This window comes from Hoplias malabaricus, chromosome 9 (genome assembly GCF_029633855.1).
Source record: "Hoplias malabaricus isolate fHopMal1 chromosome 9, fHopMal1.hap1, whole genome shotgun sequence".
Taxonomy (NCBI): Eukaryota; Metazoa; Chordata; class Actinopteri; order Characiformes; family Erythrinidae; genus Hoplias; species Hoplias malabaricus.
In genome coordinates this window covers 30131549-30156529 of record NC_089808.1, presented here as the reverse complement: position 1 = coordinate 30156529, position 24981 = coordinate 30131549, and the positions used below count along the sequence as shown (strand labels likewise).

The following is a 24981-nucleotide window of genomic DNA, read 5'->3' as shown; positions in this document are numbered from 1 at the left end:
TACTAATGACTCATATACAGCCAGATACTGTGTGATTTCTTTTAGAGTGGTGACTGTGTTCGTTCGTCTCCTAACAACGGTGCCGCTACGTGTCGGACGGAGAGCTTTGCGGAGCAGGGAGCTTTTTTTTCAAGTTACGGTTTTATTCACACATAAACCAAAATTAATTTCATAATGTAATGAAGTAAAAATAAGTATTTGACTTTGAAATGTGGTGGAGTAAAAGTAAAAAGTCGCCCAAAATGGAAATAATTGAGGAAAGTACAGATACATGAAAAAAAAACTACTTACGTACAGTAAGGAATTAAATTTATTTTGTTACTGTCCATCACGACCTGCAACACACCTGAGTTGTCAACCATAGTCAACTTACTGATAAAATTTTAAATGGTTATGTTAAATAAGGCAAGGAACCAAAGCCTATGCTATTCCAGAGCTTATAAACACTGCGCTAAACTATGCACCAGTCTTCAAAACCAATCTTTGAAAGTTTGATCACAATGTCAAATCTGTCAAGATGACGTAACAGGCTGTGGTATACCTCTCTCAAATGACAGCGAAGGCCTTCTTATGCATGATTTGTACTGTTGCATGTAATCCTTGAGACTTGGGCCTTGTGTGGTCATGAATTGCAGATGCATTGCATTCACACAAGACTGACCCAGTCCATGAAATCAGTGCCCAGTGAAGACCAACAGTACACCACTAATACACTGAATACTGAATTGGACTGAAAGAACCTACTGATCAGCCATTTTGTGATTTTCATACAATTTTTTTTTATCTGATGTGGCTAGTCTTACTTCATATTATTTAAGTCCAAAGCCAGAAGGCATCACAGTCACTTAATATTGCTTTATGATGACTGTCAAAAACAGAAGCCCATCTTACCATGATGCAGTCATTACGGAACGTAAAACACTACTGACCCCTTACAAGCCAAGCCTCTAGACATTCCTCAGGGCAAAAAGTATTTCAATGATTTTTCCATTTTTCGCCTTTATAGCTGACATCCAAAACAACTTCAGAAGTTTAAAGGCAAAAAAAAAAAAAAAGAAATGGCCAGAATTGTGGTTGCTCATAAAATGGAATGTTGGTCCATGGCTGAATTTTCTTCCGACTGTGCAAGTATGCTAAAGGTTATTTAAAGGATCCCCCTTGGTTAGAGTGAAAATCCTTCTAGTGTTGAGTTGTTGTGCAACACACACACACACATTTACTTACTTACTTACTTCAGTTTTTGTTCTGTGTTATTTACTGTCCAAAAAATAACTTAAAAACTTAAGCAAAACAAAAAAGTAGCTTGTGTTATATATGATTGCAAGCTACACATTGCAAAAGCTATGTAAGAACCCCAGCCCAAACCCCTGTCTCTTACATACTTCGGAAAAAACTTGTAGATTAAGTTAGAAGAGACTGGGAGAAAGTGTTCTGTGCCTGGAATCCAACCTGTACCAGAGCCCCAAATGATTTTTCACCGACCTATGTCGCAAATTCCTGAGGCCTTTCTGGAAATTGTTTGTTTATGTTCTTGAGTGACTTGTCAGTCAAAATGTCTGGAATGTCAGTACAGTATATTCAAAACATTCTTTTCATTACAGGTCTATAGATTTAACTTCAGTCCATTTACTGTTGAACTCTTTGCAGCTTTCTTTTGTTATTTTTTCTTTTCTCAACAGGCCTGAAGTTCATGAAATCTCTTCCCTTGGCTCAGGCACAGTCTTGCTTGTTATATGTCTTGTTGTACATTCTTAAAAATGAAGTGGTCAAATAGTTTTTTTGAGTGATGTTGAAGAAGACCCATACTTAGTTCCTCAGACTTTCTATAACACTTGTAGGATTCTGACAGTTCAAACTTATAAACAATTCTCGATTACGAATTTTTTTTAGATCATATATAATGCAACAGAAACATCACAACTTTTTTTTATTAGTAGATTCTAGAGGTGCAAAATAGTAACAGAACATATAAAACAAATATCAAATGTTGCAAATAATGAGTACTTTTAAATTTCCTTTTAAAGGTCTGAACAGAATTTGTAAAAAAAATAATAATAACAATAGAAAACAGCATACTTATATATATATGTTTTATTAAATAAAAATGGTAGCTATTATATTCAGGAAATATAATACTGTTAAAGCAGAAGTCGTACATAACCCTTTGAAGTATAACACACCATGTAATGTGAAGTTTGTATCGCTTGTACTTTTCAGGTATTGATGATTGCTTATTGGCTGTGTTCCTGAATGATTTATGGAATGTTGGCTCAAAGAAACTTATCACTATTTCTGTACACAATTACACATAAGATATACGCATTTCACATCAGAGAGATGCTTATACAACAAATTATGCATAGTCGGTTTTTGGTTGGTATAAAAAATCTTTTTTGATCCGTAATTGTTTCATAGCGATTTAATCCCAAAAAAATGCAGCAGGTAGATATTAGGCTGACCAACCCCCAGCAATAATGGGGTCAAATAGTCCAAAAAAACTGGGCCAAATTGTCCAACAAACCCATGGACCAATCAAAGAGACGCCCTGTCTGAGAAACCCTGCCTCCAAACCCCTTGAACGTACGATGAGAAACACTAGAGTGTTCCTTTTAAAGGGCAATCCATTGAAAGTTAATGGACTCAAAAAAAAGTGTAGCCTTTGATTGAGTAAAGGAGAATCGTACCACCCACTTTTAACAAGTTTTGCATGAATGAATTCCTGGGGCTCTGTTTTCCCACTGACTGTGCCGGCCACCATGTATTGACATTAGGCAGCATGCCCTCTTTCATGCCCACGTATGAAATGTCTTTGCCAGCATGCACTTGGCACATAAAGGCTGGACCTGCCATCCTGTCTGGTATAGTATTATTTGCCTGCCTGAAAGAGTGTGAATGGCAAGCTGCCATATTAAGTCCTCAGTGGAAGAACTCGTTGATAGATTTTTATTGAATGTGCACACAAACCTACGCACTGTCCTCTCTGGAGCAGTAACGTTTGTAATAACACCACATCCCCCCTCATTATACACATCTGCACCCGTGAAATAATAAAGTACTTAATCTAAACATACGTGTATACTCACACTGATGGAAACATGGCTGCCCAGCCTTCTGTTACCCTACAGTTAGGTAAAAAGCGAAGACTCATAGCAGCATAATGAAAAGCACCATTCAGCCACTGGCCACAGCCTGGCCTTCTCAGCCTAACTGGCTCTGATAGCAACTTCAGTTCCGCAACATACAGCCAGTCTCATTTACCCACCATGTCGCCACTGGGTAGACTTACCGCCTGGTAGGGGAACCCCACTGAAAACCTCTCTGCCCCAAAAACCCCTGCTTATTCTCTTGTGTTCTCTGTGTGATTGCGGTCTCTGGATGTTCTACAATGTTCACTGAAGCATTGTCTGTCCTTCATTTATTCATTCTTTTGTGTGCTTTATTTAGCGTCTTTATTTTCCTTTTTCTCCCTTTATTTGTATCTCTTGCTCACCTAATTACAATGGGAGTCTCCTGATTTCTGCCAGAGCCTTTTTTTAGCACACAGAATACTGAGAATCAGAATATTGAGATACGACAGAATGTGTGGGAAATGAGATGATGGCCTAGTTTTGACATGGACTTGCGCCCATGACATATACAGGGCCTTAATGCAAACACAATGACCTACTCATGAGTTGTTCCTTGCCGGTCCAGGAGGTTTGGATTCCAGCACAGGTCAGCTATTTTACTGCTCAAACGTGTCAGATTCAGATCAGTAATGTGCAACCAAGGACTGAACTGCTGAACTTTGGCTTTCCAGGACTTTTCAGGACAAACTGGATATCGCTTGTGTTGTGAATTCCAATGACCAGACCAAGACAGGTCCTTCAGGCCTTTAATTTGTTTTTACTGCTATATGACTGTGGGCAAGTGATTAACTGTGATTTCCACAGCCACTGGTTTTACTTACATTCATTTAAAGTCCTCTTCTGGTCCTAAAAACTTAGTTTTGTCCATCAACTGCAGCTCGAAAAGCCACACCCCACAAATTGACAGGACTATTCCCTTGGGTTTATGACGCATGAAACCCTGGCTGCTTGTTTTTGGAACGCTGCAGTTTAAAATAGCAGCTTATTTCCCTCATGATATATGACAAACAAATAAATGAAAAAACACTTGTCCTTCAGTGAAGGTGGTCTTCAGATGGTTGTACTGACCATCTCTGAGTTCTTTCTGAAAGTTACAGTACTTTGTTATAAACTACAGCTTTAAAGAGTTCAAATTATTCATCTAAATTTGGTATGTGCTGGGCAGTTATAGTAGGAATAGCTTGTCTGTGTCCTATATTAGTTGTATGGGCCTGAAATGCTCTGGATGCTGAGGTTCTCTGGTTTATAAACCTATATGTCTTGGCCACAGGCTAGAAGGTAAGGCTTAATGTGACACACTGTGCTCTGGTGTAATGCACACCCACACACACACAAACACACACACACAGCAGTACAATGTATCACTTTACGCTACACACACACCCATACGCACACACTCAGTGGCACCACAGTGGCACGTTGGACACTTAAACACACAGCCATCTGCCCCGTGTCTGGCCACCATAACACGTGCCACACTGCCATGAGCCTTAACCGCAGAGAAGGAGAAAGAAATGGATTCCAACATTCCTCTCCCACTACTGTTTTTTCCTCCCTCGTTGCAGTTGAAAAATAACAGTGAAAAGAATGCTGGATTCAGCGTCCCCCTGCAGAACATGCCAGAGTCGTGCTTCTGGAAGCTGGAGAGAGTGTGTGTGGGGGTGGACAGTGTGTGTGTGTGTGTGTGTGTGTGTATATGAGAGCATGGTGAGAGACAAAGTCTCACACACATTGAATATCTCCCTCTCATATAGACACACACACACACACACACACACATGCATCCTGTGCCATGTTGAGTCATCCTGCCTTTTTCTTACTCTTTCACACACACACCACATTATTCATTTCAGCAGTGTCTCTGTTGAAGGTCAAAGGCAATTGGATAATGTGTTGAGTTAACTATAGCTCTGGACGATGGCTCCCCTGGCTCTGTTTGAAGTTCAAATGCACTTTTGTTTCTGGTTTAGTGGCAGCGTCACTGGCAGAGGGTGTTGTCTCTTGCTAAAAACGCTCCTTTGTCTTTTGTTTGGTGGGAAATGTGGTGTTGGCCTGCGCGAGGAGGGCCTGTTCCTTGCCACCTTTCAATGTTTCCCACCAAATACTTTCCATGGTCTTCATGTCATGCGACCAAATTGCAGTATTGATCATAATAACTAAGTGGAGTTAATTCATTTAACATTACAGGACACTGATGTCGATGTCCGTACTGTTAATGTCACATAAAGACTATTGTGACGTTGCATATTGCCCTAAATCAAAAGGTCAGATATTTATGTATTTCTCATATATTTCTAAACTGTGGTGGTGTTTTACCAGTTTTGCTTAACTAAAGATAATTAATAATTAATTAATATTACACAAAACCTTATAAGTATTCCTGCTGTCCACAGCTATATTGGTCTCTAGATATTAGCATAGGCATTTTAGTGTCAGTGGTCTTCATTTGACTGCAAATCTTCCTGGATGCTTTTTACTGCCTTCCTTCCTGCAACTTTTAGATTATCCTGAAATGTCTAGCCTCATCACCTGCAAGGGACTTCCCATTCACTCTAATAGTTTACTGTGGAAAGAACTGCAAGTTTTTGGATTTGGTTCTTTCCATTGGTCATTTCTGCACTCCTTTGGTGTGTAAACGTTGTCTTGGTCTCTCTTGCATGTGCATGAACAATTTAGTGCTTTTAGACCCAATAATTTAATCACTCTCTCTTCCCTCACTGTTTGAATTTAACATTGTCTTACTTGCCATGCTGGACATAGATGACACAGTGGGTAAGTGAAGGTTGTTGAAATAGCCCTTCCAAAAGTATTCATTACAACGTCAAGCAGTGATCCATAAGTCAAATAAGGGTTCATGAGTGGTCATTTAAATTTTTTTGTTACTGACTATTAGTTTCATATGTCTTACATGCTTTCTTTCAATGTCTCACTTTCTTCCACTAGGATGATGACTTCATGGATTGGTGGAGCAAGTTCTATGCCTCAACGGGTGAGAGGAAAAAGTGTGGGAGCTATGTGGAGAAAGGCTTTGACATCCTTCAGGTAAAGGAATTGAACTGATAGAAACACTGTTGTCGTGTATGTTGGATCATGACACAAATACAGGGCGTTGTGTGTTGTTCACACAGCAGCGTTAAGCACTAATTGAATCCAAGTTCATTTGAATGGTAGCAATCTATAAAATGTTTAAACCTTTTATTTTTTTATGAATATTTATTTATTTATAAATGGTTTTTACCACCCATAACTGCAAATGGAATTGGACAGGACTGATAATTTCTCACACTGTTTTAACGCGATGAGCAGGATCATATTTTGTGTTTTCCCCCAACTCTCGATTCTGCTGATAGTCAGTGGAAGTGAATCTTTGACTCCAGATGTTTATAACCAAGATAAGGGCTCAGCTATAGATGGAGCAAACATGAAACAAATGCTGCCTATGGTTACATAGTCAGCTTGCACAGCACAAGACGGTCCACCCATATTATCATTCGCATGAGTGTACCTCACATTGTTAGCCACTGCTGACATGTTGCTGACACTGGATAATGACCACAGTGATGTGCTCATACTAGGCTCAGTGCCAGAACTGAATCATAAATAGGGCATTCAAAGTCCACATGGCGAGACATGTATGGTGGATCTAACCGAAGGAGCCACATTTGCAGGAAACAATTAAAGGAAGAGCTACATATACAGCAAATCATCCAAGGCCTTCCGATTGTAAAAATCCTGTCGGCTAATATATGTTTCAACAATATACAGCGCCAAATGCAACCAATACAAAGTCATGTGTGCACGCCAACATCTGTTGATAATCGCTTGGTGCTAAAGACAGTCATTTATAAAAATAAATACATTGATTTAAATGCTAGGTGGCTTAAGTCTACTTTGAAATAAAACACATTTATTTAAAAGCAGCTGATTTTCTAAAAGCATTCTGTGCTGCTTCAAACTTGTAGTGTGTAAACAGATCTAAAATGTTCTGAAATATTTCTTTTTCAGTAAAGATAATCCAACAGGAGCTGCACTGATGTAAAAACACAGCACTAGGTTACTAAGCTTAATTCTCTTCAGTTTATTATAGTTGTGGATTTGCCTGCAGTTCCAAACAAAACTAAATAAAACACAAAGAAGCATGATGAGAGCTTTTCAAAACACACAGAAACATCAGCTTTGCTGTTTGATTTCAAAGGGCCTACTGTGCCAGTGGGATTGCACGTGCCTTCTTTAAAGGGAAAGCTCGGCCATGCTGCAGTCCACTTCACTCCACTTCCCACGAGCTTGAGCGTTTGGAGAGCAGGCCGCAGCTGCCAGCTTTTCCGATGAATTCATGTCGGGGATGCCGCAGGGGTATAACCAAGAGCAGACAGGGGCTCTGGTACTGACGTCATCATCATCTCATTCACCCCCCCTTTCCACCTCCTTTTCATCCCTCACTGCTGCTGGTGATCTCTGCTCACTCTGCTCTGTTTCTCTCTTCTTCTTTTTTCTCCTCTAACGTTCGTCTTTCTTTCTCAATTTTGTCACTTTTGTTCTCTCTCTCTCTCTCTGTCTTTTTCTCTCTGCCCTTATTTCTTTCCATAAAACAATATTTCCAACCTTTCCAAACAGCACTTAGTTTCTCAGGGCTTACCTTGCCCTAGTGTGGAAAATGCAAGACCCAGGCTTAGGAGGAATAAAGCTCAAACAATCTCTCACTCGAAACTGCTGAGCTCAGCTGTTATTTTCAGCTAATAATGCTGAGAGAGAGAGAGAGAGAATGGCTATTCTCTCACATATTCAGTTAGCAATCTTCTGGGTGGCCTTTAAACGAGTGGCATTTTGTCGTGCTGTGGCAATGCCGGTTTTCCTCCAATACATCACATCATTTCTGTGCAAATTTATTGCCATTTTTAACCATTCTCATAATTGAGAATTTCCCGATCCATTTATGTTTATAGAGTGTTAGAGGTCATTTCTCTACTCAACAGAAATTAAGCTCCAAGACCTTAAAAGACATCTGCTTTGGCAACAGACACAATAACATGTTGTGTATTTTATATGTCTATCGAACCATAAGCATGATGTAAGAATATTCTCACTGTTTTCAGTGACTAATAACTTCTGTGTATGCAGGCTCACTCACCCTGATATGGTTCTTTTCCTCTCCAAAGGTATATGACAGAGAACTGGAGAAAGTTGTGGGTTTTGAGCAGCTGGCTGATTTCTGCCAGACATTTAAGCTTTACCGTGGACGAACTCAGGATGAGAGTGAAGACCCCTCTGTAGTTGGAGAGTTCAAAGTAAGCTCTTTAAAATCCTTTATGTGACCCTGAAGCTTAGTCACGCAAAGACCTGCTAATATTTTCTGTCAGTTTGCTTTTATCTAATGTTTTTGGTAAAAAAAAAAAAAAAAGAATGACATAAGAAAGCCAGATGAGAAAACTAATGCTTATTAATGGGCCCATGCAGTGACTGAGGAGGAAAGTCATTAGAGACTGGCCTTTCCTTTTCAGCTGGCCAAACAAACGCCTCTTGGAGCCTTTTGGAGTCTGGTCTTTCTCAAACTTTGCCTTAGACCAATTATTTAATGCTTTTAATGTTGAATTAGAGCAATGCACCACTCTCTGTAAAAAGTGCTTTGTTCATTTTAAATTTGGATGGTTAGTACTTCCCAGAATTAGGTTTTAAGGCTTTCATTAAATCTAATAACCAAACAAATTGTAAATAAAAAAGCATGTGTGTAAAGACTGTTTTAAGTAGAGTCGTAAAAATAAAGGTTCCTAAATGTTTTTAAAGGCTTCCTGGCTTGGACTTATTGTCCTGGGGAAAAAAAAGGAATTGCTATAGGACTGATATTTTGTGGGGGTTCCTCAAACTTTAAAAATCTCACACGTTCTTCTTATTCACTGTTATCAAAATAGTGCGAAGTGTTAAGTGTTTGTCTAACTTTATTGATCTTTTGTCACAAAGGGCATGTTTAAAATCTACCCATTACCTGATGATCCGTCTGCGCCTTGCCCACCTCGCCAGTTCCGTCAGCTGCCACCGAATGGTATAGAGGAATGCCTGGTGCGCATTTATATAATTCAGGCCTACAACCTACAGCCCAAAGACGCCAATGGCAAGGTAAAATTCCAGTTTCGTAGATATAGGACTTTCTGGTGATACATTTAATGCTTTTATAAATCTACACGACACTTTCATAAACAACTACTTTAAACTTATATATTCTGATTGCACCAAGTGTTATTAATAAAGGCTACCTGTGTCAGTTTCTGTCATATTACCTCAACAGGTGACAGCTGATACTCTGTGGAATAGCAATGATGCCTTTTAAATGAAATGGATACAATGAATCATGCTTAATATGACCAGGCATGGACAAACAGTGTAAAAAATGACGGCCCATTTGAATTCAGATTGTAGATGAAGCGAGTCCCAGCTACTTGCATGGGATAAAACCTTGTAGCACCAACAGGCTGTAAAGCCTCATTCCCACACAAGTCTCTGCCCACTGGCCTGGCTACAGATAGGCTGTCGTGTCTGTCATTAACTGTGTACACGCTCGGATGACATTCTGTCATTACATTCTCAGGCCTGGAACTGTTGGAGTTATGATATGGAACATTTCACACACACACTTAGTGCCTACACTGAACCATACACTGATCGAAGGGTGTTTGATGATTTTTCCACAGTACTAATGAGAGGGGGGTCGGTTTGACTTAAAAAAAAAAGTGTGTTTGCTGCTGTATATGCTGAACACTGATAGATATGTTACTGTGTGTCGTAGAATATGAATATATATATAAATATATATATTTTTTTCCATTCTTCACATAGTGCGACCCTTATGTAAAGATCACATTAGGGAAAAAGTCAATAAACGACCATGACAACTACATACCCTGTACCTTGGACCCTGTTTTTGGAAAGTAAGTGACTCTCTCACTTGCCCTTTGCTAGTTTCACATCTCATTCACATACGTACAAGTTACTTTAAACCATTTATTCATGAGCAGTATATTTGGTTCAGATACCCTCTATATCTGTATAGTATTATATATCTGGCTCAAAACTGAACCAGCAGGGGTCACTATACTCCTAGCAATGACCACATCAATTACAGTACTACATCAGTCATTTCATAGTGTGGTAAGTTCAACATGAAGGTGATACACAATCGATAACAGCACAACAGGGAGATGTTATTAGTAAGAAAACAAAACAGTTACATAAAAGAATGAATGGACCCATGATATTTCTTCGGTTGCACATGATATGTAAACAAGTGAATCATTGAGTTGATGAGTGTCAGGCAGAGGGTGAATTGCATAAACATCTATGAGAATGGATAAGTGATCTAATCTCTCTTTGTTTAGGATGTTTGAACTGACGTGTTCGCTGCCTCTGGAGAAGGATCTGAAAATCATGCTATATGACTATGACATGCTCTCCAAAGATGAGAAGATTGGAGAGACTATCATTGACCTGGAGAACCGATTTCTGTCTCGTTATGGCTCCCGCTGTGGCCTGCCCCAGTCCTATTGCATGTAAGTGCAGTATTTACACCCCCTACCACCCCCCCCCCCCCCCCCCCCACACACACACACACAACACACCCAAGGTTATATTTGATGTCAGAATAAGTGTCCATACGTATGTATGTTGCATGTGTATTTATTTCCCAATATTGTAGGAACACTGTACACTCTGCCTACAACTACCAAATACACATAATGTGTCTCATATGCAACATGTATGCAATTACCTCAACACTTAAAGGGAACGTCTATGATTGTGGGGAACTGCAGTTTGTTCACGTTCAGAATCTCTGTGTGTTTTAAGATGCAACAGTGTGTTTGTGGGAAAAAAACAAAATGGCTGAAGTTTAAAAGTTTTATTCACTTGTTGAGTTGTTTAGTTTTGTGTTACTTCTGGTCTGTTTACTTTCATGCAGTTAGCCATCTCCCGAATATGGAAATATTTCCACTTCAAGTAATTGGAAACAGAAAATATACGTCAATATTCTCCACCATACGGAGCAGGAATAGAACGATATCCTCATCTCGGTTCATGCTTTTCAACGTTTTGTGTCCTCTCCATTATCTAAAAACTCCAGGTGGCTTTTCACTTCCATAAGCAGAGAGGAAGAAAGCCTGGCAAACCCGACTGAGACAATTCAGTTTTTTAGCCATTTGCTGACACTGGTTTCGAGCACTGAAGGAGACCTGAGACACACAGCTCAGTCACACAGCTCCAGGGACCTGGAGGTTGTGGGTTCGATTCCCGCTCTGGGTGACTGTCTGTGAGGAGTTTGGTGTGTTCCCCCGTGTCCGCGTGGGTTTCCTCTGGGGGCTCCGGTTTCCTCCCACAGTCCAAAAACACACGTTGGTAGGTGGATTGGCGACTCCAAAGTGTCCGTAGGTGTGAGTGTGTGTGTCTGTGTTGCCCTGTCAACCACTGGCGCCCCCTCCAGGGTGTATTCCTGCCTTGCGCCCAATGATTCCAGGTAGGAACTGGATAAGCGCTTACAGATAAAGAATGAATGAATGATTGATTGTAACATTAACAGTTAAAATGAAAGTTGTGTTTAGGAGTATACTTTTGTATAAAGCACTTCACACAGTCAGGATAACATTTTTCCTACAAAACATACATATTCCTACATATTTTTATCCTGAAAATGTATGAAAACTAACACTGAATCGGTCACTCCAGTTTCACCCTGCATTAAAGCCATTTCAAAATGTGCCTTGAGCAAAAGATAATAAAAATCATGTTTTCCGAAGCACTTTAACTAAAGTGACAGTTTTACCATTACACAGACCTACTTCTGCTCACTGACATTTACAGATTTAATAAAAATGTATGTAAACTTTTGCTGATCCAGCAAAAAAGGACTTTTTGTTCACGGAGGTTTACTTTAATGAAACAGAGAGTCAGTGTAATGTAGCATTCCCTCTTTTCAGATCTGGAGTGAACCAGTGGCGAGACCAGCAAAAACCCACCCAGCTGCTCCAACGGCTGTGTCAGAGGAGAAACTACAGAATGCCCATCTACAAGCAAGACAAAGTGTACTTTAGAGGCCACGAGTACACAGCTGCAGACCTGGGTCAGTCTTTCACAGCCTTTACTATGTTTTAGTCAAACCTTTAGCTCAACTATGTTGAATCTGCACGTGCATATGCCTGTGTGTTTGTGAAATAGACATTGTTTGGGGGTGCATTGGCAGAAGAATGAGAAATGAAGGTGAAAGTCTTTTCTTTGGAGCTGCTGAGTGCATTAGTCACGAGTAAAAGCTAATCAAAGCATCAAGCCGACTCATCATATCTTCCGTCATTAAAAAAAAAAAAGTGAACAGTGTTCAAGCTCGGCTGCGGTGCTGTGAAAACACTGACAGAAAAAGAATAACGGCACACATCTCTGCCTGCACCATACATCATATCGGTGTGTGTGGGATCACAGGGGAGATTGGGAGGCTAGGGGGCAGTTCCTGCTTGGGCGCTATCGGCGGAAAGAATTGCTTGCTCTTTGGCGTAAAGAAAAACATTTCAGTATAGAGGAAACCAAGGGGCGATATAAATGTACAACGCCTTTGGCATGGCCATTTATTCATGGCAGATATATCAACCCATGACATCGTGACCCCACATCCTTAAAATGTTCTTAAAACAGGGTTGATTATACCTTGCCACTAGAGCTAACCATTCTACAAATGCGTTAATGCGACTTTAATTAATTTTGCTACTTTCATCAATCCTCTCTCATTTGCTAGTGATTTCCAATCTACTTTGTTTAACTTGGTAATTTAGTATAGCTAATTCTCATAATTTTATGCTTTCTGTGCACCTAATTATCCATGTTTCCTAAAATATGCGTGAGAGAGGGTAACCTTTGATAGTTTATGATTAGCATCACTTCTTCACTATGTAGTCATCTCAGTTGAGATGTAAAAAAGAACCCAAATAAATAAATAAACTAAAAAGAACCAAATCCATTTTTTCTTGATGCGCATTAAAGCACACAGTTCCTGAGGGAGGCTAAGTGCTTCGGCAGCCATCTTTCCAAGGTCAGCTCCAGATTTACAGTGCACTAGTGTATTAGCCTGACCCAGCCAAGGTCAACACTGCGGTGGGCTTCTCCGCCTCCAACTCCCACGTCTCACCACTAAGGAAAACTACCTCTCTGTTTCCCCCACGTATCCGCGGCAACCCACGCGTCAGAGCGATTGTCAGGTGGCCATTTTGGGATTCCAACTTCGCGGCGGGAGACTGTCTTCCTTCACTCCTCTCGTCTTCCTCTCCTCTCCACACTCTGACCATGTTTCCCTCAGGGATGAGACACAGGGTTTGAAACCATAAACTCAACAGAGCAAAGGGTTTTTTTTTCTGTCTCTCTCTTTCTGTCTTGAAAGAGGAAAAATCTCCTCCTAGATCAACAGCGATGAAATAAATGGATCATCAAGACAACTGAGAAAGATAAACACTTCAGACCATAGAAATGGAATGCTTCATGGATTTACTTTACAGCAATGCTTTTTTGTTCTCTCCCAAAGTCTCAGTGATGACTTAATAAAGCTGGGTTTCAGTGTCCCTGAAGTACTCTAGCTCAAACCTGTTTTTTACATACAATAATATTATGGTGAACTTTGTGTCTACTGCACATCACTTTAATAATACTACTTATAAAATCTGTTATGCTCGTGCTTCACAAAATTTGGCTAAAACCTTTTCCTGCTGAATGAATGCACATACTGCACATTCTGGAAACGTTGTGCATGTATGATTGTAATTATTGCCTACATACCCCACAATACTGCAATAGTGCTGATGGATCTCTCTGTCACTCCATTACCTTTTTAGATGAAGTAAAGCTGCCCAGCCCTCACCTTGGCCCACTGGAGGAGCAGCTGGCACTTTTGGTGCTGAGGAAGCAAGGACTGGTGCCTGAACACGTGGAGACCAGGCCGCTATACAGCCCTCTGCAGCCTGAGATAGAACAGGTACCATAGGCTTTCTTGGAGTCTTAAGAGGTTTAAACATCCCAATATTAAACACCCTTCTGAGAGCAACTAACGGTTACCTAACAGTTACAACGTATTTATCAGCTCTGCTAACATTTTTGTTTTCTTTCCCATCAGGTACTATCTGTGAGACATGTTCTGTACTTTAGAAGCTCTCTATCTTTAGCTTGATTATGGTTAATCACATCTAGTATATTTAACACAGGCTTTTATTTTTATTTTTTATGTTTTTCTTTCTTTACAGTGCAAAAATCCACTTGGTTATGACATTCTGTATTTCTGCAGTCTTAATACAGTGCAATCAGGCTCATTATTAACATACAGTATTTACTATAAGCCTTTTTATGCTGAACTCTCACTCTGGTTGGTTTATATATATTATATGTTGTTATTTACTGATTATTCGTATTGCATGTTTGTACTTTTTTAGGGCCGGTTACAGATGTGGGTGGATATTTTCCCTAAGTCTTTGGGCCCCCCAGGGCCACCATTCAACATCACTCCACGCAAAGCGAAGAAGTAAGATTAAAGGGGCCATATACAATAGCCAGATTTTACACAGATATAGTTTTTTGCCTCAAGAAAATCAGCTTTTCTCTTTCCTTTTGCATAGGTTCTTTCTACGCTGCATTGTATGGAATACCAGTGATGTGATACTGGATGATGTCAGTCTTACTGGGGAGAAAATGAGTGACATTTATGTGAAGGGGTACGTCTGAATGTCATATTAAGGCTGTTAATCTGGTTTAGATTGACTCTACTTGGCAGAAGCTGATGTTGTTTCCCATGTCACAGGTTTGTTGCTTGTCTGTTGCCAGTGTGACTAATAGTAACAGAAGGATGCTAAAGGCATCGAACAGCAGCAACAAACATGGTTGCAGGGCAACGGGAGACATACATCAAACCCAGTGACATTGTCTTGGTTGAAATTATGTGTTGTGTAATTATTTGTTGCGGATTTAACTTTTCGCTCCCAGCTGGATGCACGGACATGAGGGGAACAAGCAGAAGACAGACGTGCACTATCGCTCGCTCGGCGGTGAAGGCAACTTCAACTGGAGGTTCCTCTTTCCGTTCCACTACTTACCTGCTGAGCAGCTGTGTACCATTGACAAAAAGGTGAGATTCAGATAGAACACTGCAGTGGTGATGAAGATGTAGGCCATGCACAGCTAAAACATCATTATTTTCAGATCAAGGCCAAATCAAGTGATATTTCCTGCAGCGGCCGTATGCAAAAGTTTGGGACCCCTCGTTAATGAAATTTTCACTGTTTCACAAGCATCGCCGTCTGTCTAAGAGTTAGCATCACACATTTGTCTCTTCAGTGATTTCCTGACTGTCCATAGGTCAGTTTCACAGAAACAGAAGATATGTATTTTATGTATCTCAACTCCTCTTCATTCAACACTTCATAGCCTCACAGTTCTGGATGTTGGTCATTTACAATCTCACAATAAGACACAATTGTGTTAATAAATTTTTGTAGCTATTGATTCTTTTGACCTTTTGCAGTCTTATTTCAGAGGCTATAGTGTGCAAAAAAGAAACACAATCCTAACTTGTGTGAACTGTCAGTTTTAATGTATGGCTGAAAGCTAATCGCTGAGTTCAAAACAAACGAGAATAGACTACGTACGCTTTAGCCAGGCCTTCTGGGCCAATCCGCAAGCCCTTACTGATTTTTAAAGCAGCCACAAGCAGACTATGCCTGATGAAAATCCTTGAAGTAGACAGGTACAGTACAACAAATTGTCTCAGACTTCAACCGTTGGCTAGCTAAATCCCTCCAAAACAAGGTATAAGAGAGAGCTTGTCAAAGAATGACTGCCCTCACCCAGCCAAGCCTGGCTCAGAGAGAACAGCGATGATGGACAAAGGCACTTAGAGTGTGGTTTTGGCAGGCAAAAGATCAGTTATGGTAAGATTTAAGATAGCGGTCCTACTCATTACACCTAGAGTGGGCCATTATGCTGAATGTCAGAAGACAGGTTCAGGATTTGCTTTGAGTGGACCCCACTGCAGCTGAGGTGATATGTGAGGCCTGTATAAGAAAACAATGAAGATGATAAGTTAATAGTTTTGTTTTTATCACTGGAGATAAATTTGATGAAGTTAATTCAATTCTAAGTTCAATTCTAAGTTACAACTCAAACTAGCCTCCATGTTATGCCCTCCATTGTCTTCAGTCCAAACATTCCAATCATCTACACCTGGTTTACTCCTTTATTGGTTTAAGAGTTAAGAAATACTACTCAGAATTGTCATTTTTATTTCTTGTCCATTATGATAAAACACTCAAAATGTACAACAGTGGGCTTTAGGTCTAGTTATGCAATTTAAACAAGAGCTGCATGATGTTCACTTCCCCTGGAGAAAGATGCATATTTCTACAATTTTCCAAACAATATTCTTCTTTCTAAATGGGTCTAAATTAACAACATTTGTGATCCATAGCTAATAGTAACACTCTAAATGGTGACAGTTTAAAACCTGAGTTTTGTATGATTCATACATTTTCTGGAACCACTCAGTTCAGGGTTGAGGTGGGTCCGGAGCCTGTCTAGAATGATAGGGCATAAGGCAGGAACACACCCTGGACAAGGTGCCAGTTCAACAATCGGCATCACACACTCACACAAACATCTATGAACATGTGCTACTGCATGTGTTTTTGGACTGTGTGAGGAAAACCGAGCACCTGGAGGGAACCCACACAGACACAGGGGGAGCACACAAACTTCTCAAAGAAAGTGACCAAAAGCAGGACCCTGGAACTGTGTGGCAGTGGCAGTAGGACATCTTAGCCCAGTCTTACAATACATTGTGTTGCAGAAGTCATTCACGTAAACAGAGTGTGAGAGATTAGGTGTTAGTGTTTGTTTTGTTTGCTTGTTGAATGGTTGTCAGGCAGGCAAGCTGAACAGATGGGACCTGTTTACCATTATAGATCAACAGCAAGCTATCGTGAGGCGTGACTTCATTATCTCTGCAGTGCTGTTGCATACATCTATCACTCATACTGTACGCTGACTATACTGTCAGGGTGATGGCATCCTGTCTGGCAGCCAGGTGTGGAAGTGGGCTCAGAGTGGCACCGTCAGTCCTTCGCTCTCTCTCTCTTGCTTGCGCTCTGTTTCTGCCTCTCGCCCGCCCTCTAATTCTCTCACGTTCTCTCTATCATTTTCTCACTTAGTCTTTCTCAGTAACTCTCTAGGTCTATTGGTTTATCTCAGCTTCTCAATCTCCGCTGTCCTTTATGTATTGTCTCTCTCTGTGCAGGAGCACTTCTGGAGTTTGGATAAGGCAGAGAGAAAGCTGCCTCCTAAGCTCATTATTCAGATTTGGGACAATGACAAGTTCTCCTTTGATGATTACCTCGGTAAGAAGTGGGCATGCACCCAATATCAGTCTTAGAGCTTCCACCTATAAAGGTACTATGTTATTAATGATGACCACAGCAACTGCTGGCATTCTGAAAGAGGAATCGTTTTGGATCTGAAAGGGCTCATGGCTCATGGCTCATTCATTCACTCACTGAAAGTTGGTTGTCACATTTACCTTCATGGCATTTAGTAGATGCAAGATACAGGAGTCATTACCAAACACTAAAGAAAGGGAAAAAAAGAAAAAATGATTGTAAGAGCGGTACCATACCACAATAATGGCTGATGCCTGGTTACATCATAATGAGGTTAGTGTACGTGTATTTACCATGTATTTATCTAGCAATATCAGTGCATCATGATTAAGAAAATCACAAAAAGTTTGTCAGACCTCCACCTCAGCCAGTGTTAACCTTCAGAAAACCACAGAAACATTATACTGCACCATTTCTCAGCCTTGACATGACAGGAGCAAGAGGAGCAAAAACAGTGTGTGAAATAGAACCACACTGATAGGATCCTGATGTTTAAGCTTACCGTGCATGCATGTGTGTGTTCTGATTATTGGTGTGTGTGTGTGTGGGCCCCAGTTTGAATCTATGTAACTTCTAGCGTCCATTTATGAGGTTACACCACACACGGTAGTCTCGTGCACATGCAGATAGATCATTCAGACCAACATTCAGCTTTACTACCTCTGTTATTTTTGCACTTATTGCCCTTATTTCCAGCATATCAGCACTTTGGAGAGAAATAAAAGTTATGGCCTTTGGAACATGGCTCCCTAAAGGCACTCAGATAATTCTCCACACTGAAATATGGAATATGTACATGTTTAAAATAAATATCGTCCAGCCGCACTGTATAAAAATCCACACGCTGTGACAAATTGCCCTCCTTTAAATAGAGGAACCTACAGCACAGCCTACTCCTGCCACAACTTTATCAAAACCCAGCGATGAGAAAGAGGGAAAATAAGCATGAAAACAAACTCTCTCTCTTGTTCTCATTCTCTTTTAGGTTGTTTGGAAATGGATCTGAACCACATGTTGAGGCCAGCGAAGTCTCCAGAGAAATGTGGTCTGGAGCTTCTCTCTCAGCCTCAGGACAGACTAGTGTCTCTGTTTGAGCAGAAGACGGTCAAGGGCTGGTGGCCCTGTGTGTGCGACCAACAGGGAGAGAAGATTTTAGCTGTGAGTGACACGTGTTGTGCAGTAACTCAGTGTTTAGTTGCACATCAGGTAACCACATGCATTTAATCTTACATGTCGTCATTGTCCGACACAAACATCGTATCTTCAGAAGACGAACTTTTCAGGAGGGAGACAAGGAAAACATTCAGCTCTTTACATGAAATTTAATATAACTAGGACTAAGTAACTGTGATCCGTTTCACTTGGTACGCTGTGTACCCAAACTGAAACAGTGTGACCTTAATTATAAGTGCTGTCTTTGATTTAATTTCAAAATATCTGCCTGTCTTTCCGTCTCTGTTATTCTCTCCCCCTCAGGGTAAGATAGAGATGTCTCTGGAGATACTGTCGGAGCAGGAGCAGGATGAGAGGCCTGCAGGGCTGGGGAGAGACGAGCCCAACATGAACCCTCACCTGGAGGAGCCACAGTGAGTTCATTCCCATAACGTCTTTCATCTGGATGCAAAGCTCAGAGACAGTTACCATTCATACCAATGCTGCGGTCATCAGCCTGAGAAATTTACAGCATGGCAAGCAAAACCGGACATTCGGTGCTGTTTTGACTTTGTATTGGCATCAGAACTTTTATAATAGTAAGCCGCACGTTTCTAGAATCTGTATCGGCTGTAGTAAGGCTGTTTAAACCTTATTACAATGTAGGGACTTTAACATAGAACTCATTTGGTTCGGTTTTTGGAGCCTGGAGACTCCAAAATGTTTTAACTGAAAGAGAGTTGATATCAATAAAACCATAAACAAGGGATTAGACTCTATCAGCAGGTCCCCAGTATTATGACTCCTAGCAGAATCAGGGTTAAAGAAGTGGATCTGGAAGGAATTGTATAATGATGAACGGATAATAAAGGTGTTCTCGTGTTTTCCATGCAGACGTCCTGAAACCTCTTTCCTGTGGTTCTCCTCTCCATTCAAAACGCTGAAATTCATCGTGTGGAGGAGATTTAAGTGGCTTATCCTGGGTCTCATCCTCCTTTTCTTCATCCTGCTCTTCCTGGGTGTCTTCCTCTACTCCTTCCCTGTAAGCCTTACCAGTGTTGATATGTGGGGAAATTCTGGGTGGTAGCTTTTGCGATGAAAGGGTAGGCGTAAAGTGCAAATAGCTTGTATCTCTCTGATCCTATTTCAGGAATGTGGTGAGCATTACTCAGTTTTGCACCTGGGTCAAATATTTCTCTTTTTATTTCTCACACACAGAAAGAAAAGTTCAGGGATGGGAAGTGTATTAAAGCCTCACACTGATTTGTTTAGAAAGCTCTGCTTTCACTCGTTCTCTAGGCAGAAGGGTACACTTCTTCAGTCGGTCATATCAATAAGCTGTTTTTATTTGTGTTGCAGAACTATGCTGCTATGAAGATGGTGGGACCCTTCAGTGAAATGAGGAAGAGCAATGAGTGAATAAAAGGAATGAAGAAGACAAAAAGGAGAACGAGGGCCTAGTCTCGCACCTTCCAGCACTGTACCAAATACATACAGCACCTTATACTGCTCACTCCTAGTGGAACACTGTGGGCTAATCATGTCATACGGCCTGGGCTATAGTGTATTTATATGCAGAAATCCACCCTCTGCTCTTATTTATATCCGTCATCAGCTGTAACACGAGGGCTGAGAGAAGCCTGAATGAGTTAAGGGTCCATATATGTGAATTAGATGTTCCCCGTAAGCGCTATTAACATTTGAAAATGCTCACTACTCTGTCCATAGACTTTATTTATGGAAGTGAAGCTGTAGACCAAGCAGTATGTCACAAACAATTAGTAACACCCAATTAGCTGTAGACAGAGAGTTTTTCGAGGACAGCCAATCAATATATCACCATCTTAAAGGCATACTAACAAAACAAAGAGGTTGAAAAGTGGTTATTTATAGTGAAATGATTGGTACATATCACCTCATAAACTAAACATGTGGACTTCAGTCAATTCTTCATTGAAGAAGAATGTAGAGAATGACCCTTTTCCATTTCAGTAAATTGCTCTGTGTGTTGTTGCTAAGACGACTGTATGTCTTGTAAATATACACTTTTTCGATCAACCCGTCAAACACCACTATTTGTAAATGTTGACACACATGGATGTCCCACACTTTGGCCCTGTTCGTGACCCAGTGCTGAACTTTCTCTGTATTCCCTTTTACTCCTTTGACTCTCTGACTCTTTAAAACCCTTTATCGTGTCGTCTGTAAAACTCTGGCCTTTTTCACAGCTAGCTGCATCTTTCTTCTGCCTTCACACAGAGAGGAGTTGCCTCCTCCTCCTTTTGCTTTCAACATGGCCTGGCGCTTTAGTTAAAGCCTGGATTTGTCCTGTATGCTTGTAAGGGCTGATGCAGCTGGGCTATTAGCTGAACTCCTGCCGTCAGAAGCCCCATCTCTCTGATAACTATCAAAGCCCTGTTTTCTTTTTTTTTTTTTGCTCCATACAAATCCTCACTAAATGAACCTAGAGTCAGCAATTGCCTCACTGTTGTGTGTGCATGTCTCATGTGAACCAAATTCAGTTATGCCACATCTTTTCTTTAATTCAAAAAGAACAGTCAGCGTATACTGACTCTTTCTAAAACAGTACAGTTGAAAATTTAACAGCACACACAGGAGCACATCTGAAACATTTAAAGCTGGAGTAGGCGATTTTGTAAAAACCATTAACCAGGTAAGTCCCACCCCTTTCATTCTGCCCTTTTTTCCGAAGACGACACTCTAAAACATGAACATGCACACAACCTGATAAGTCACACAGAGAGTGGTGCATTTGAACACCATCCACCTACCTCATGTCTCATTCACATGTAAGAAAACCCCCCAAAACAACACAGATACTCACTCTGGTTTGCCCCATGGCTTCATCCAGCCTCTTTTTGGTGGAAGTCTTCTCCTCTGTCCTCCTCTTTTGTTCGGCCTGGAGTCTCTGAGAAGCTGCCTGAACTGAATGATTGGATGGAGTTTTTATAGTCCTGTGGCCTATATAGAAAATGACTTTTTTGTGGGTGGGTGTAGTCAGAGCATTTGAGTTGATTGCTATTGGGATGTAAAGAGTATTTCAAAATATATAACAATAACAGTTTAATACAAATCACCTACTCCAGCTGTAAATTGATGATAATAAAAATTAAATGTGGTTTTACAAAGCTTTTGAGGCAAGCATACCCTGACAGAACGTTCATATGAGCTGTTTTCAAGTGAACGAAACAGGATTCTTGAACTCATGTTTACAGTAACTAATCCAGGGAAGTGCTTTAGTCTCTCAGTATGCAGTTGGGTTTCATCTATATTAAAAATGTGTTAGTGGCTGAAACTACCCCTGCAGATGAGCCTAATGCTCATGCTATATATGTTTCTCATTAATGCCTTTCCACATTTCCTCAGCTTAATGTTTCTATTTAATTTACTGCCACTGCTGTCCTCACTGGAAGTCTGTTTTGAGGAGTATTTTCAACCTAATTCCTTTGCTTGTTGTAGAGAGTATTGTTTAACGGATGATTGTAGTTGGTTGAGTGGCATGTCAATCATAAGTCTGCGGCAGTTAATGTTAACATAGATTTTGTTTGACCCAAGCAGCGTACTGGTTCACTTTTGTGTTTGTTCTAAAGTGTGATACACAGTTTGAGATAGAGGAGTGTTTTCTGTGCGCATGGAAAAGTGTGCCTGTGTGGCTGCGGTCATCAGAATTGGGAAATTATGTGCCAGCATCTGGTGGAAGGGCAGAATCATCTCAAAGCGCCTAATAAAAAAGGTAAAACAGCACGATAAAACACACTGCCTGCTCTGTTAACTTAATTAGATTATGTGCAGTGTTCCCTCCTTTCTAGAGTCAAATGGAAGCTCAAGAGTCATGGCCAGGGCACTGGAAGGGTCAGACGGATCTCAGGGTTCCGCAGTGCCGCATCTATTACGTAAAACTGACCTTTGCGTGCTCCGGGTGCTTAGCGGTGTGTTTATCTGACAGCCAGCACCACACAGTGTCCCTCTGAACAGGAAAGGTCAGGAGAGCCAGGATAATCCCACCCAATCTCCATGGATTTCCTGGAGTATGTACATTTTGGCCCAAAAAAGAGAGGGGGAAGGTGGAAAGAAGGGCTTTGATCTTTATATAGACCTCACTGATGTAAAGGGGGAAAGCCTTCCCTTCTTAGACAGAGAACCGAATGGAAAAGTTGATTGTGCTAATCATAATAACATATGATATTGTTTGATTTAAATGTGACCACATCAGTGGGTTCCTTATGTCACTGTCCGAATGCCTTATGGTCTGAGTTTCAAAATACTTGAAATGTCTCATTCTGCTGGACAAGATGCTGATCTTGAGTGTATTCAACCAAAGAAACGATAGAAGGCCTCATGTTACGCAGAGAATGGCCCGCAGTTCTGTCAGTGTTATATGCCTTTGTCAAATTTACATAATGACAATCTTGCCATTATTATTATAATTTTTTTTTGTATAAATGATACTACTGCAAATATATCACACTGAAAAATGAATGATATCATCCTATTAATCTCTAATGTGATGCTGAATGTGTTGAATTTTTGCCTTATTGCTTGTGCCTTTTATTAGAGATAAATGTTCACTGTGTTGAAGACACTGTGCATATGTTTACGAACAACATACGTGGTTTCTGTAGCAATAGTCCAATAAAAACAATTATATTCCCTTAAACACTCTCTTTTGTTCAGTAAGGGCTACATTAAATCTAATATATGGATGGACCCAGGTGGGTGGGGTTATATCCCAAAGCCAGTTTCAATTATTCAGGGTTTTCTAGAGACAGCTGCCTTGAATTAGACTCATTTGTATTTCAACATATTCAGCATAATCATGCTGAGAGTCCTGGTGAGAGATGAACTTTATTCACAGGGGAAATGAATAGCGACATTTAACAACTCTAGGGATTTTAAAGGGATTGTTGGGGCAAGGGTTTTCACATTGTTGAACTAGGTATTCAACTAGGTAATGTTTTCCTTTGAAAAAAAAAAATTATATATATATATATATATATATTAGGGCTGTGCCATATTGTATCACCCATGATAATATCGTCATAATTTTTAAAGTGATATAAAAAAAATCTATATCGTGATAATAGTAATATTCTGACTTGTTTACGTAATGACATTATGCAGTTAGGGGCAGCACGGTGGCGCAGCAGGTAGGTGTCGCAGTCACACAGCTCCAGGGACCTGGAGGTTCAATTCCCGCTCCGGGTGACTGTCCGTGAGGAGTTGGTGTGTTCTCCCTGTGTCCGCGTGGGTTTCCTTTGGGTGCTCTGGTTTCCTCCCACAGTCCAAAAACACACGTTGGTAGGTGGATTGGCGACTCAAAAGTGTCCGTAGGTGTGAATGTGTCTGTGTTGCCCTGTGAAGGACTGGCGTCCCCTCCAGGGTGTATTCCCGCCTTGCGCCCAATGATTCCAGGTAGGCTCTGGACCCACCTGAACGACACTGAACTGGATAAGCGGTTACAGATAATGAATGAATGAATGAATTATGCAGTTACCCATAACATGGCCTACACTCTTTACATGAGTGATTTAGACACAGTGAAGTACGGTAGAAATTGGCCAGAGTCTGAGGGAAAAAAGGACCTCAATCATAGGGAGGTGGTTTGGTTACAAAATAACAGAGGTACATAAAACTATGGTATTGTATAAAACATTTTATTTAATATAATTAATAGTAATATAATGTTTATTGTGTTGCAATAGTGTGTTTTTGAAATTAGTAAAAGTTTTTTTTCAGTGTTTTAAAAGAATATCATTATCACGAAATCGTGATATAATTTTATGGCTATATTGCCCTCCCCTAATAATATATATATATTAGTCCTTTATCAGTGGACAGTGGACACAGGACCCTCTTGACTGGATATTTTTGGTTGGTGGACTATTCTCAGTCCAGCAGTGACACAGGGGTTTACAAACTCCAGTAGCACTGATGTCTGATCTACTGATCTACCGCCACATCAGTGTCACTGCAGAACTGATCAACCTCACAGATGTTTTATTGATTATGGCTGTGTGTGTACCTCTTCAGATCTTATTATGAAAGTTAAAGTGAAGGGATAGTCAGAAATTAGAAGTAATTTGGGGGTACTATTATTATCATCATTATTGGTCCTCTCATACTGAAACGTTTTCACACTAAAAAATGCAAACCAAAAAGGAGGCAGGAGACTTTGTTCCAAGTCCATATCTGGAGACGGGAAGTGAACTCTGAGGACAAACTGTATTAGAGAATGGGCTGCAGTCTTT

At 40.5% G+C, this 24981-nt stretch overlaps 1 protein-coding gene across 2 annotated transcripts in view; it reads left to right on the top strand.

Annotated features, from left to right (window-relative positions):
- dysf (dysferlin, limb girdle muscular dystrophy 2B (autosomal recessive)) overlaps positions 1-23380 on the top strand; it is a 92579-nt gene extending 69199 nt beyond the window's left edge. For both annotated transcript variants that reach the window (XM_066680369.1, XM_066680370.1), the window contains 15 exons: positions 6072-6170; positions 8285-8413; positions 9084-9239; positions 9957-10048; positions 10496-10666; positions 12086-12228; positions 13979-14118; positions 14570-14658; positions 14753-14848; positions 15117-15258; positions 17422-17521; positions 18546-18718; positions 19037-19146; positions 19607-19754; positions 20072-23380. In XM_066680369.1, the coding sequence (XP_066536466.1) occupies positions 6072-6170; positions 8285-8413; positions 9084-9239; positions 9957-10048; positions 10496-10666; positions 12086-12228; positions 13979-14118; positions 14570-14658; positions 14753-14848; positions 15117-15258; positions 17422-17521; positions 18546-18718; positions 19037-19146; positions 19607-19754; positions 20072-20131 (1848 nt within the window). In that variant the 3' untranslated portion in view covers positions 20132-23380. The remainder of the gene's footprint in view (positions 1-6071; positions 6171-8284; positions 8414-9083; positions 9240-9956; positions 10049-10495; positions 10667-12085; positions 12229-13978; positions 14119-14569; positions 14659-14752; positions 14849-15116; positions 15259-17421; positions 17522-18545; positions 18719-19036; positions 19147-19606; positions 19755-20071) is intronic.
- Positions 23381-24981: the final 1601 nt, after the last annotated feature.